Source organism: Cystoisospora suis, assembly GCF_002600585.1.
Source record: "Cystoisospora suis strain Wien I chromosome Unknown contig_186, whole genome shotgun sequence".
NCBI lineage: Eukaryota > Apicomplexa > Conoidasida > Eucoccidiorida > Sarcocystidae > Cystoisospora > Cystoisospora suis.
This window is the reverse complement of record NW_027152988.1, coordinates 90,961-104,084: the sequence shown is the minus strand read 5'-3', so window position 1 is coordinate 104,084 and position 13,124 is coordinate 90,961. Positions and strand designations below refer to the sequence as shown.

The 13,124-nt window shown below is 45.5% G+C and overlaps 1 protein-coding gene across 1 annotated transcript; it reads right to left on the bottom strand.

The window, feature by feature from the left end:
* Positions 1 to 1,688: 1,688 nt before the first annotated feature.
* On the bottom strand, positions 1,689 to 13,070 carry CSUI_000477 (uncharacterized protein). The gene is made up of 3 exons (XM_068060711.1): positions 10,539 to 13,070; positions 8,870 to 9,653; positions 1,689 to 8,045 (listed from the first exon to the last, which is right to left on the bottom strand). Exons 1-3 carry the CDS (start codon positions 13,063 to 13,065, stop codon positions 2,726 to 2,728), a joined length of 8,631 nt encoding a protein of 2,876 aa, XP_067927303.1. The 5' UTR covers positions 13,066 to 13,070; the 3' UTR covers positions 1,689 to 2,725.
* Positions 13,071 to 13,124: the final 54 nt, after the last annotated feature.

Below are 13,124 nucleotides of genomic sequence, written 5' to 3'. Positions count from 1 at the left end.
CACTAGACCAGCCTTGTGGCATAGCATTCAAGATTTTCTTTCTTCGCCATTCTATCCAGCTTTTCTTATTATAGTCGATCGGCCTTTGCCTCATCGCGCCCCGATCAGCCTGCCTCCTCACCCTAGCTTGTTTTTTGCTTTTCATCTCCTCCAAGTGATCCTTTCACTAGACCAGCCTTGCGGCGTATCATTCAAGATTTTCTTTCTTCGTTATTCTATCTAGCTTTCCATATTATAGTCGATCGGCCTTTGCCTCATCGCTCCCCAATTAGCCTATCTGCTCACTCTAGCTTGTTTGTTCCTTTTCATCTCCCCAAGTGCTCCTTGCCTTAGCCTTGGGTCATAGCACTCCGTCCCTTCCTTTTTCTTCAGTCTGTATAGGTTGTTTCGTTTCTCTTCGAGTGCTGTTCCACTCTGAATCAAGCAAGATGTACGCGTACCCTTTCACAAGCCCTCCTCGCCTGCCCTGCCAGCATGGCGATCTGCCGGGCTTAGGAAGCAGGAAGGTGAGCTGCTGCTCTACCCGAGGTGAACCCCGTCAAGTCTCTCCGTCTGCCGAACCAGCTGACAGTACAGAATGGCTTCTTAAAGCGAAGAAGAGCCTGAGAACGACGTCTCCCCCCGCGGAGGCTTCACGTGCGGAGAAAGAGCTCTCGGAGCCAGCGTGGCTGCAAGATATTAAGGCTCCCCTCCAGCAGTGCGTCAAAAGAGCACTCGCTGCCTAAGATGAACGCCGGCGAGTTTTGGTAAGTCGACAAGAGGCTAAACAAAGTGGTGTACTTTTAGTTCGCCTTCTGACAAGCCTTGTCTGTCCAGCAGGTCAGGCTGGGGTGATTTGAAGAGTTGCTTTCAATCTGTGCGTTCCTCTTCTGCAGTTCCGCAGGCCTGGCGCGCATGCGGCTACCGAAGGATGAAAGCCTGTTATCGATCAAAGGATGAAAGCCTGATATCAATCAACTTCAGAAGGACAGTTGGGGTGTTCCGTTCCATTTATCTCGCATGATTGGTTGGTTATTTATCAGAAGGAAGGAAGTGTTGTCCACAAGCCATGCATATCGTTCATTTTTCTCGAGGTTTTTTGTTCCATTCACCTCGCAGTTTCGTGATTGATTGTCGCTCTATCGACATGAATACGTACCTATGATCCTTAAGCCCTACCTATGTATGCATATATGCATGTCCATTCTATATCTTTTCACTGTGGTTTGGGATAGTCGTTCCCTTTCTCTCAATCGGGCTTCATAAGACTTCCTGTTTCTTTATTGTTGTCAAGAAACAAGACAGTGTCATTCACAAGCCATTCATATCGTTCATATTTATCTCTCCGGCGAAACACATCCTAAACCCTGCAGTTAGGTCCGGCCTGTTCCTGTACGCCAGTCTACTGGAAGCTCTCGCTCGCATCGACCAGCTCCCTCTCGACAACCACACACCAGATCTATACTTCAGATCCGCGGACATGAGTCTCTCGACTGAAGATAGATAGATAGGTTAGAGATAGATACATTAAAGATAGAAAGAGAGGTAGGTAGAGAGATAGACAGGCTAGAGACAGATAGATACATGTCTGTAAGGCGTGTCGAGTAGTCACCCTGTAATCCTATTAATAGAAAAAGCAAGGTTTCTCTAGTCTTCTGAAGGATCAATGAAGAGATGTGGGATACATCTCGGGTTTGTTTGACAGCAGTCTTCAGGGAGATAGCCAGCCAGATCGATCTGGAGAGACCCTGAAAGACAGGCAGATGAGAAATGAATGTTCTTTTCACCCAAGCAATATTCTTTCTTTCCATACTAAACAAAGAAGCTTAGAATGAAGGACAGATGGATAGTCTTAGGGAATCTTCCTCTCCAGAGAGGGGGGAGCCGGCCTTCTTGAAAGGTTTACTACACACAGAGTAACAGTAGAAGGAACGGACACACGTGGATGCCGCACGAAGAGGAACAATAAGGAAGACGAAAGAAAGAAAGTTCAACCAAGAAAGAAAACCAGTTTCGCTGTGTTTCAGATAAGAAAACTGACTGCGGAAAAGGAATCATGAATGGACGGTGATGGTGAATACGGAACAAGCAAGAGTAAAAAGTAAAAGGAAGAGAAGGAAGAAAATCTCTCTTTCATGTAAAGTAGAAGAAGCTTCTTTCTCTTCTTTCTTCTTCTTCATTCTTGGAGATGTCTGTGAGACAACCAACATTCTTCTCTCCCTCTATCTATCCCTTCTCTCTGCAGACGATCCGATCATCTATCCTTAGGACATGTAAGCCTCTTCTTCTTCTTGATGATGATGATGATGATCTTCTTTCTAGTAGAAACACGAGTCTTCTTCACGCACGTCAAACCAGCTACCTACTTCTCTCACCTCTCCCGCTGTACACTTTGACCTTTCTTCCTTTCTCCTCTACATAGCGAGCTTTCTCTCTTGCTTTCTGTCTTGTTCCAAACTCGTACAAACTCATTTGCTTCCCTGTGAAACACACACATCCCTCATCTCCTCCTCTCTCATCTCTTTCTCAGCTGGGGGCCTTCCCGTAGAAGAAGAATGTACTACGGGAGAAGTCGATGCATTATTCCATACATACGTTTCACTGCTGTAGTCCAAATACATGAGAAAGCGCCCATGAAGAAAGAAGACTGGCACTACTCCTATTCCTACTGTTCATTAGACTTCTCCCCTAGATGAGAAAACAAGAGCGTACAGAAAGGGACGTTGGCTTCACCCCCCGCTTCGCCTTACTTTCTTCTTCCTGAAGACGTCGTCGTTGGATGATGATGATGACTACTCACAAGATCTCCATTATGATAAGAAGAAGAAGATGACGAGGAAGAAGAAGAGAAATGTCTATGTAAATGAGGTGGCTCGCCATAATTCATCACAAAGGATGCTCGCGGGATTCTCTCAGCAGCTGCTCGTCTCGGTCGTCGTCCAGTCACTGAACTCCTCGTACTCTCCTCCAGTCCCATACCACTACTACTACTGTTGATCGTACTACTGCTACTACTAGTAGTAGCAATAGGAGTAGGAGGAGTACTAGTACTAGTAGTAGCAGATATTGTCGTAGTAGTAGTAGTAGGAGTGGTAGTAGTGTGGCTGGTATGATTCTTAGTGACAAGATGAGGGGGGCGCTCAGAATTGTGACTTGCCGTCACGTCATTCTGCTCCTGCTGCTGAGCCACAGGATGATGCGAAGGAGAAGGAGGAGGAGGAGGATGCGACGAATGGTGACGTATCTGGGGATTCGTCCTCAGCTCGTAATGCAAAGAAGATGAAGACGACGGAGTCAGGACCCTCATGATGGCTTCATTATTGCCCTCAGTACTACTACTACTGCTGTTAGGACTACTAGTCTTGTTGTTATCACTACTACTACTACGATGACTATTACTCGGAGTCGGAGTAGTAGAAGTATCGACAGGAGGAGGTGTAGGAGCAGTATGATGATGAGGCTGATAGGAGGAGGGCCTCATCACCATGATCATCGGCATGGGTGTGTTTGTATTCTTCATGGCAGGATCAGGATGAGAAGCAGAGGTAGCAGTAGACACCGTCGTGCTAGTATTGGTAGGAGTAGGAGTAGCAGCGAGAGTTGGATGAGAATGAGTGAGATGATGGGAATGGCTCTGATCTAGTAGACTATGAACAGGCGGATTGAGGTCGCGATGATGAAGACGAGGGGAAGGGGAAGGAGAAGAAGAGGGAAGAAGACTTCTACTAATGATAGCCGGAGTAAGTGTTATAGACGGAGATCTATACACGTAGTTACTACTACTACTACTGCTAGCAGTAGTAATAGTAGTAGTCGTAGTACTCATACTATCACTACAATTACTACCCATCCCACCACTACTACTACTGCTACTCATACTGCAACTGGATGGACTAGCGGCGGCGATACTACTACGACTACTAACATGGCCGTCACTACTAGAACTATTAGGGTGAGTGTCTGAAAGAGACGGTCGGAGTAGTCGTCCTAGTTGCTGAGATTGTAGACCAGGCTTCTGCTCCTGCTGTGAAGAAGAAGCTGATGACAAAGAAATAAGAGACGCATGAGAAGAAGAAGAAGAAAGATGGGAATGAGGAGAGGGCGGAGGTGAGGGATGAGGTAAGGAAGGATTAGAAAGAGGATTGTTGACATGGACGACGGACTGAACCTGAGATGGATAAGATTGGGGAGGATAGGGATAAGAATAGGATGCGATGACAGTCTGAAGAGGTGGAGGAGGAGGAGGTATCCCCCCAGGCCCCGCATTGAGACTCACAGATGGCGAAGCAATCGTTGTCGTTGAATTAGGAGGAGGTGTAGTAGGAGTAGTCGAAATCGAGTGTGTACTCCTCCCATGGCAACTAAGGTGAGTCTTATGGTTGGCTACGGGTGACGAGGATGATAGTGATGGAGATGATGATGTAGGAGGACTTGAAGGAAGAAGAAGACCTTCACGAGGAGTGTCTTGGCTATAGGAATAATGAGAAGGAGAAGGATGAGACGAATGAAGAGAAACAAGAGAAGGACAGGGAGGGGGTGGAGACACTCCTCCTGTCGTTGCTATAGGACTAGGCGTCGTCGTGGCCATAGGAGGGTTCGATGATGGGATGAAAGAATAAGAAGAGGAAGAAGAAGAAGATAATGACGACAAAGTCTTCTTCTCTCCTTCTCCTTCCTTTAGAGTAGTTTGGTTCATCAGAGCTGGGACGCTAGGAGAAGGGAGAAGCGTCTTCTTCTTCTTCCTCGTTTCCGTCACCCCGTTATGCTGGCGGTGAACGTCGACGAGAGCACCTTCTCTTTTCGTCGTCATTCTCGTCTTCTTTCTACTCTTTTCTTCTTCTCCTCCTCCTCCTTCTGCTCGGACTTGTCTTGCGTCTATTGAAGAGAGAAGCTCGGCACCCGTTGTCTTATCACATCCACTAGAGCTCCCACTACTGCTGGAAGTCTTCTTCTTATCAGATACACTACAGGAATCAGAGCTATTCTCAGATTCTTCTCCATTCATACTTGTCGCCATCGAGGAATCCTTGGACATGCTGTCGTCACCTTCCGCATTCTCTCCTTTGCTCCCACCCCTCGTCTGACTCATATCAGCAGCGCTGCGACTGCTTTCAGGGAGAGTCCTTCTATGAGGGGGGCTTCTTCCTTCCTTCTCCTTCACAGATCTCTTCATCTCCACTGTCATAGTGACTTCTCCTCCTCCTGCTCTGGAGCAACTCCTCGTTGGATCATCTTCTATTGTTCTTCTTCTTTCTTGTTCTTCTTGTTCTTCTCCTTCTCTTCCTCGTTTCACGCCTGTTCCTTCGTCTTCTTTTCTCTCTTGGAGTCTCAGGGGAGCGCTCGGTTTCTTGAGAATACCCTTCCTCGGCATGAGCGCCACGGGGGCAGGTGGAGATGAAGGAGAAGACGACGACGATAGATCTAAAGAAGAAGATGAAGAGGAAGCAAGAAGAGAAGGAGAAGAAGACGGAATATCTAAAGATAAAGAAGACGGTAAAGCAGAAGAAGAGGAAGGTTGAGAGAGAGGAGAAGAAAAGATTGATGGATCCATGGTAGTAGAGGAAGAATGATAGTTGAGAAGAACACAGGAGGTGTGAGAAGAAGGAGAAGTCTTGAGATGACGAGAGGAGGCAACGTTCAACTTTCTTTTCTTCCGTGGGTCTCTTTCTAACGACGAAGGAGAAGATGAAGAAGAACAAGGAGGAGAAGAAGGAGAGGACAAAGAAGAAGAAGAAGATACCTGCAACGATGAAGAGGACGTTAAAGAAGATGAAGAAGATAACAGCGGTACCCCTTCAGCTCTTGAATCTTGATGACTCGGTAAAGGAGAACTTTTACTCGGTGTCTCTCCCTCCTCCTTAGTAGAAGAAGAGATCTTCTTCTCATTCAGTGCCAAGCTCCTTATCTCTTCTTTTCCGTCTACTTCTTTTCTCCCTCCTCTTTCACACGGGAGAGAAGACACCTTCGTCGCTTCCTCATGTAGACACCTTTCTTCTTCTTCGACTTTCCTTTCTTTCTCTTCTTTCTTCTTCGCCTCCTCTTCTTCTTTTCTTTCTCCTCCTTGACAAGAGGGACGACGCAGCCTAGAATAGCGATGAGAATATCCCAGCTGAGGCTTACGAAGATCATGGACAATCCCACGCTGTAGAGACACTCGGGGTGTAGTCGCAGCAGGGGGTTCTCTTTGATCTCTTACTACTAAAGACAGGGATGTATGACCTGCCGACAGAGAAGATGGAGAAGGAAAAGAAAAGAGTCTTTGGTGGTCATGATGACTCGATTCTCTTCCCTTGTTCGTGTCATGGTGATGCACGCCATATCCAGTGGGAGAAGAGGTCGAGCTGGAGGTAGAAGAAGAAGAAGGAGACAACAGAGAGGGAGAAGAAGAGCTGGTTTGAGGAGAAGGAACGCCAGGAAAAGAAAGACAAGAAGAAGAAGGAGCAACCTGTGTGTGGGCCGAAGAGGGAGACAGGGGAGAAGGAGACGCAGAAGAAGAAGACGTGTGAGGATAAAGAGAAGAAGAAGAAGGTTGCTGATAAAGAGAAGAGGAAGACAAAGAGGGAAGAAAATTACGAGAATGATGCTGATTAAGAGATTGTCGTGATGTAGGCGACACAGGTGATATAAAGGAAGAAGAAGAAGAGATCTGTTGGGAAACCTGGTCAGGTATCTTGAAGTATGATGCTGTTCTTCGTTGTCCTTCTTCTCTTTCCTCTTCTTCTCTTAGAGATGAGGGAGAATAAGAAAGAGAAGAACCTCTCTCACCCACTATTGTAGTTGTCTTTCGGTCTTTTGATCTCTCTCCGGAAGACGCTTTCCTCCCCCCCCCTCTAGACAATAAGAATGGAGACCCCTCGACACTCCGGGTGACATATGACGTAGAAGAAGAAGACGAGGAGGAGGAGAGGCCGGTCGATCGTCCTCTTCTTCTTGTTCTGCTACTTGCCGTTGTATGGATAGCACGACATGCTCCTTCTTCCTCTTGCTTCTTCATTGCCTCACCGACTCTACTCCCCGTGAGAAAATCCGTATCTTCTCCCTTTCTTCTTTCCGTCGTAGGCGACGGAGTTGAGAAAGAACAAGAAGATGAAGGGCGAGAATGAGTTCCCTGAAGAATCGAGATTGCTGACGAACAAGAAGACGATGAAAGGGCTGTACTGGCGTTACAAAGAGAAGAGGAAGAAGAAGGAGAAGGAGAAAGAGAAGAAGAGGGAGATGACTTTCTATGTGATGAGGAAGGAGAGAACGTCAGATAGGTATTAGGATGATCTTGACAAGAGTTGGGAAGACGACGATAACGAAGACGACGACTTGCTTCCTCTGTATGAGGAGAAGGATAGGAGACCTGGACAGAAGGAGATTGAGAAGATGAGAAAGAAGAAGAGGAAGAACAACACTTAGTTTTGTTAAGCTTTTCAGGATCATCACTCTTTTCTTTAGAGACACAAAGTTCTCCTTCTCTTTCTCTTCTCTGTCTATCTTCTTCTTGATGTTCCTTTCTTTCTACATCGCTCACTCGAATAAGAGGAAGAAGCCGTCGATTCTCGGGAGAATCTTCTTTCTTAACCTTCTTTTTCCTGTCTTCGTCTTTGCTTAAAAGCCTCTCAGCGTCATCAGATGGACTAAGAGCTTTCGTACCTCCCCCTGAGCAGCAAAGCGTTCCGATCGCCTCGGTTTTCTCCTTCTTTTCTCCTCTTGAATCTCTTCTACTCTTCTCTCTTCCTTCTTCCCCCCCTCCCCCAAGTTCTTCTTCTCCTCTCTCTCTCCTTCCGCCTTCATCTAGAGAAGGTAAAGAAGAAGAACCAGAAGATGAGGGGCATGGCAAGGCACCACCTCCACTCCCAGTGTTTCCGGGTGTACATACACCAGACGATATCGCTGAGGCAGTCTCAGAAGAAGATGAATCGAAATGACGTAGAGATCTTCTTATCTTTTTGATATCTTCTAAGGCTTTGAAAGTTTTCCTAGCGAAGTCCTCGGGCGCATGCTGGAGAATCGTAAGGACACTTAAGTGATAGCTCTTGCGAAAACCGAACCGAGAGCATCGAAAGTATCTTGAGCACGATCTACAGCCCAAAACAAGAAGGGAAAGAAAACAGCAAAGAGAAAGAAAGAAAGAAAGAAAGAATGAAAGAATGAAAGATACGGCGAAAGAAAGAGTGAGTCCAAAAGAAAGAAAGAAAGAGAAAACAGACAGAGACATACCAAAGGGAGGATGAAACCATACACTTCGGGAAGGATAAGAGGAAGAGATACACATACACTCCGCATATGAACAGTCACATGATACACCTACATGGCTAGAGATATGTATATACATATATCGATCCAGGTATACCAGGATACACAGATATATACATGTATATAGACGGAGAGAGACACAGACGACATGTATATACATCTACATATGCCCTGTCTATAAATAGACATCTATCCGTTGATTTCTTGATATCTTTACAGATACTTGTGCACGTTCTCGCAACTGAGCAGGGTGAGACCATCAATACTTCTCGCCTCCTATGTCTCTCATAATGTCTATCACAGCTCCTCTTACATACACACCCTATTTACATATATACATATCTACTTAGCCTATACATAAATATACCTAGATATCTATGTAACTCTATCTATACATGAGGTGGGCATGACTATAGCTATGAAGGATTTCCTTCCCATGCCTTTCGTTCTCAATCCCCTCTCCCTTTCTCTATCTATCTCTTCATCTATCTACTTCTCTTCCTATCTATCTACTTCTCTTTCTATCTCTCTCTCTCTCTGCAACCTCTCTCTCTCTATCAATCCTTTATCTATCTCTCTATTTATCTATTTGACTCTATCTCTGTATGTCTCTATCAAGCTGTACTATGTTTGATATATTGGGTCTTACTTTCCATTGGCATCCTTCCATGTGGCTGCCCAGCTTTGCATGCCTTTATGAAAAGCAACGCCTGGGACCTTCACACCTAGAGTCAATTTCCGACTTAGTTGCGCTAAGAGATAGGAACGCTCTGAATCTCTTAAGAATTCTCTTCTCTTGTTCGTTTTCCCCCGTGCAAGTAAACTTTCTTTCTTCTTCGATTTCTTCTTGGTTTCCATCTTCTCATCATGTCCTTGTTGGTATTCTTCATCTTCATCGTCATCTTCTTCATCTTCTTCTTCTTCCTCCCCGTCCTCGTCCTCTTCTTCTTCTTCTCCTTCGAGAAGTAGATCTTTCTCTTCTTCCTCTCCTAAGAGCATGTTCCAGTTCATTCTCTTGGCTCGCTTACGACGTGGATGATGGTTAAGAAGAGGGGGAGAGAGGGCGCCTAATGAACTTCTTTCTTTCTCTTCCTCTTGTTTCTCTTCTTCTTGCTCGTGTGTAGAAGTATCAGAAGAACGGATCTTAGAGAAAGGGATGCCTCGAAGAGAAAAAGAAGAAGAAAACTCTTCTCTTCTTTGGTCTCTTTCTATCTCTTCTTCTCCTGTTCTCTTTCTTTCTAGCTGGATGAGATCGGACAGAGGAGAAGGAGAAGAAGATGATGAAAAAGAAGCAGAAGAAGAAGAAGACGTGCTACTGTTAGGAGTAGGCGAGCGACAGGTGGGAGAAGAAGAGGAAGAAGGAGGACGAGAAGAAGACGGACTGGGGTGTAGGGAGAGAACGCGGCGTTCTTCTTCATTATCTTCTTCATTCTCTAAACAAGAAGAAAGAAGAAAAGAACAGAAGAGACGGAAGTCACTCAATAGCACAACAATGGAAGAAACGCAAACCCTCCGGGGAACGATTCATATGTCCCTTGTTCCCCACAGTCTCTCTCTCTATATGTATGTATGTATACATATGGATGTACGTATATGTGGAGGTGTGTACCGGGGCATTATATAGTGGATCGTTTTATGATGTGATATGACAATATGACTACGGATCTTCTTCTTGTTCCTCTTCCTTTTCGTATAACCTATGATCTACCTCTAGTTTGATCATTTCTACTACACCTCCCGCACAACGAATTTCGCCAAGTTGCCTCTTCTTGATTGAAAGTCGCGAGATGATGAAGGAGCTCAAGAAAAGAAAAGTCTTCAAATCAGAGGCGTCGACTTCCTCGTTCTTTCGGTAGCATATCCCAAGTGTACATACAGCACCTTTACATGACACATAAAAGACTATGCTCCCCTCCCAAAGACAGAAAGAAAGAAAGACGTCTTCTGATACTGCAAGCTAACGGTACGTTCATGTTCTCTGTGTGGACATCCTTTCTCTATCCGATTCATCTACAAGATCAAGTATCTATCCATCCATCTATCTATCTATCTACTTCAATCTGTCTTTCTTCAATCTATCTCTGTATCTATCTACTTTAAGGTCTCTGTGACAAACTGATCTATCTCTGTGTTTACGATAATCTGTCTGTCCTTGATCTCTCTATGTCTATCTGGTGTTCCTACAGGTAAAACAAGTGCTATCAGAGTCCCAAAGAGAGAAAGGAAGACAGATACAGAGAGAGAGAGAGACACGAGACGAGGGGGAAGAAGAAGAAGAAGAAGAAATGAAAGAGGAGAGAGTGAAGAGTGTCTCTCACCGAAATCGGAGTCACTACGGAAGTCGAATTGCTGTGATAGAGTTTGCGAAAGAAGAGAGGACGAAGAAGAAGAAGAACAAGATGCCTCTATGATCGATGCATGCTGTTTCTTTTTCAAGCCTCCTTCTTGTTCTTCTTCTTTTCCTCTTCCTTTTGCTCTGCCTCGTCCTTCATCTTTGGGTTTCACACTCGTGGTGTCTATACACCCGAAAGAAGGCTCATCCCTCTTCTTAACCCCTTGCGGTTGGTCTCTTCTTTGTTCTTCTTGTTCTTCTTCCTTCCCTCCTTCTTTCTTTCCTTTCGAAGGTAGCAGAGCGAGTCGTCCTTCTTCTTCTTGTTCATCTTCTCTTACGTCATTCTGTACTGAGGAGGTACTGGGATCAATCCCCGTAAGAGACGATGGCGTATAACTTCTTTCTCTACCTAGCAAGAGACTTCCTGTCTCTTCTCCTTCTTCTTCCAAGGGCGATCGCCGCTCTTCTTCTTTTTCTTCTCTTCGGCCTCTCTTAGGAAGATAGTAGGAAGACGCATCATACAAAGAAGAAGAAGAAGTAGTCGTAGTAGCATCAGATGAATGAGAGGCAGTGACCGCAGGATGAGAAGGCGAGACTTCCTTAGAAACTAAATTTGACGGAGTCGCGGTAACAGAAGAAGAAAGAGAGAAAGATGAAGAAGGCAAAGGGGAAGAAGAAGAAGGCTGTAAGGATGATGGGGGGGAGAGAGAAGAGAGAGAAGAAGAAGGAGAGAAAGAAAGAATCGAAGGTAAAAGAACAGGCGGGAGAGATGATATCGAAGAAGATACTGGTAATGAAACCGAGGAAGAACCATCCGTCTTCGCCCTCGATGTATCTCCTCCTTTCTGACTCTTTTCTTCTTTTTTCTTTTCCCCCTCTTTCTTCTTTTGACCACAACTACCAGTTGAATGATCATTAGAACAAAGAGAGTCCGTCATACGTGAAGTCAGAGCTCTTCTGTCTTCCTTCCGCTCCTCCTCTCCTTGAGCTCTTAGGATTTCCTTCTCCTTTAAGACTTCCTTATCTCCTCGCTCCTTCACGACCAAGCTATGAAGACAAGAGCTATCTTCGTTATGATCTTCTCTGTTCTTCTTATCAAAGAACGGAATCTCTTCTGCATCTTCTTTCTTCTTCTTCCCGCTCTCTCCCTCTCCTCCTCCTGCTCTCCCTCCTCTTATTCTTCTCCCTCCTTGTTCTCCCCCTCCCTCACCCCCCTCTCTCATATTGTCAGACCTTCTTTCTTCTTCTTCTTCTCTTTCGGTCCTCTCTTGCTTATTCGTGTCTTTCTCTTCTTCTTCTACCTTGCCTCCTGTCGCTTGTCCATTGTCACTCGCAAGTCTTCTTTTTTTCTCTCTTCTCTTCTTTCCTTCTTCTTCTTCTTCTCTCCCGCCTCCTTCTTCTTCTTCCTCTGGAAATCTATTCATCGCTTCTTCTCCTCTTCTTCGATCTCTCCTTCCCTTCACTCTGATACATCCTCTCGCTGTGGTCCTTCTGCTAGGAGTGGCTGGTGTCCCAGGAGAGCTACCACTACTACTATGAGTAGAAGGAGACCTATCATCGGAAGAGGAAGAAGAAGCCGTCCCATCTTTCTTCGATTTCTCTCCTCTACCTGTTCTTTCATCCTCTCCAGGAAGAGACAGGGGAAGAGGAAGAGAGGGACAGATGACTTTCCTCTCCTTATTCGGAGTTTCTGGGACTTCGGAAAAAGCAGAAGCAGAAGACGAGGAGGAGGAGGAGGAGGAAGAACAAGAGAGAAGAGAAGACTCTTTCATCGTTTTGATATGACGGGTGTGATGAAGCAGATCTTCTATGGTCACCTCTCCTAAATCATCTGTTCCTCTCGTACCCCCGCTATCCTTTCCAGAAGAGGAAGAAGAAACTTTCATGCCTATCTCCTTCTCCTCTTTCTCTTCTTCATTCTGATCTTTCCTTCTCTGAAGTAGAGCATGACGCCCATCTTCTTCTACTCCTCCTTCTCTTTTGGTTCGGGAGTTTATCTGCCTCCTCTGGCTTCTACGTAAGACCACTACATCACCTTCCCCCTTTGGGTTATCTACAACACCGACTACCCTTTCTTCTTCTCCTCCTCCTCTTTCTCTTCTTTCTTCTTTCTCTCCTTTCTCACCTCCCTCAATGGTTGCTAATGACGATGGGAAGATCGGCGAACGGAAAGAACCGACTTCATTCTTTCTCTCTTTTCTTACTTCTTCCTCTTCTTCTCCGGGCCTGTTCAGAGATACAAGGGCACTTCTATTATCACTTCGACTCTTGGCAGGAGTGATGGAGGTCTTTCGATCATCTCCTTCTCCTTCTTCTTTTCTCTCCTCTCCCTTCGCTTGTTCAGCAAAAAGAGAGATGTCTGTATCTTTCTCTCCTGTCTTACCGCGGTCTTCTTCTTCTCTATCTTGTTTCTGTCCCTTCTCTTCTTCTTCTTTCTCTTTCTTAACCTTCTTATCGACGACAAGAGACATCTGGTGGAGAGGAAATGGAGAATCCTTTTTTAGCATCGTCATCGTGCTCTTGCTGTTGTTCATCTCCTTCTTCATTTCTTCCTCTTCCTCTTCGTTCCTTC

Bases quoted from the DNA above. Each gene is read 5' to 3' on its own strand.
- CSUI_000477 (XM_068060711.1), bottom strand. From the start codon at position 13,065: ATGACGATGCTAAAAAAGGATTCTCCATTTCCTCTCCACCAGATGTCT. The intron at 9,654-10,538 runs GTGAGAGACACT...CTTCTTGTTTAG, and splicing joins CCGTAGTGACTCCGATTTCG to AGAATGAAGAAGATAATGAA. The intron at 8,046-8,869 runs GTAAGACCCAAT...TTTGGGCTGTAG, and splicing joins TGGAAGGATGCCAATGGAAA to ATCGTGCTCAAGATACTTTC.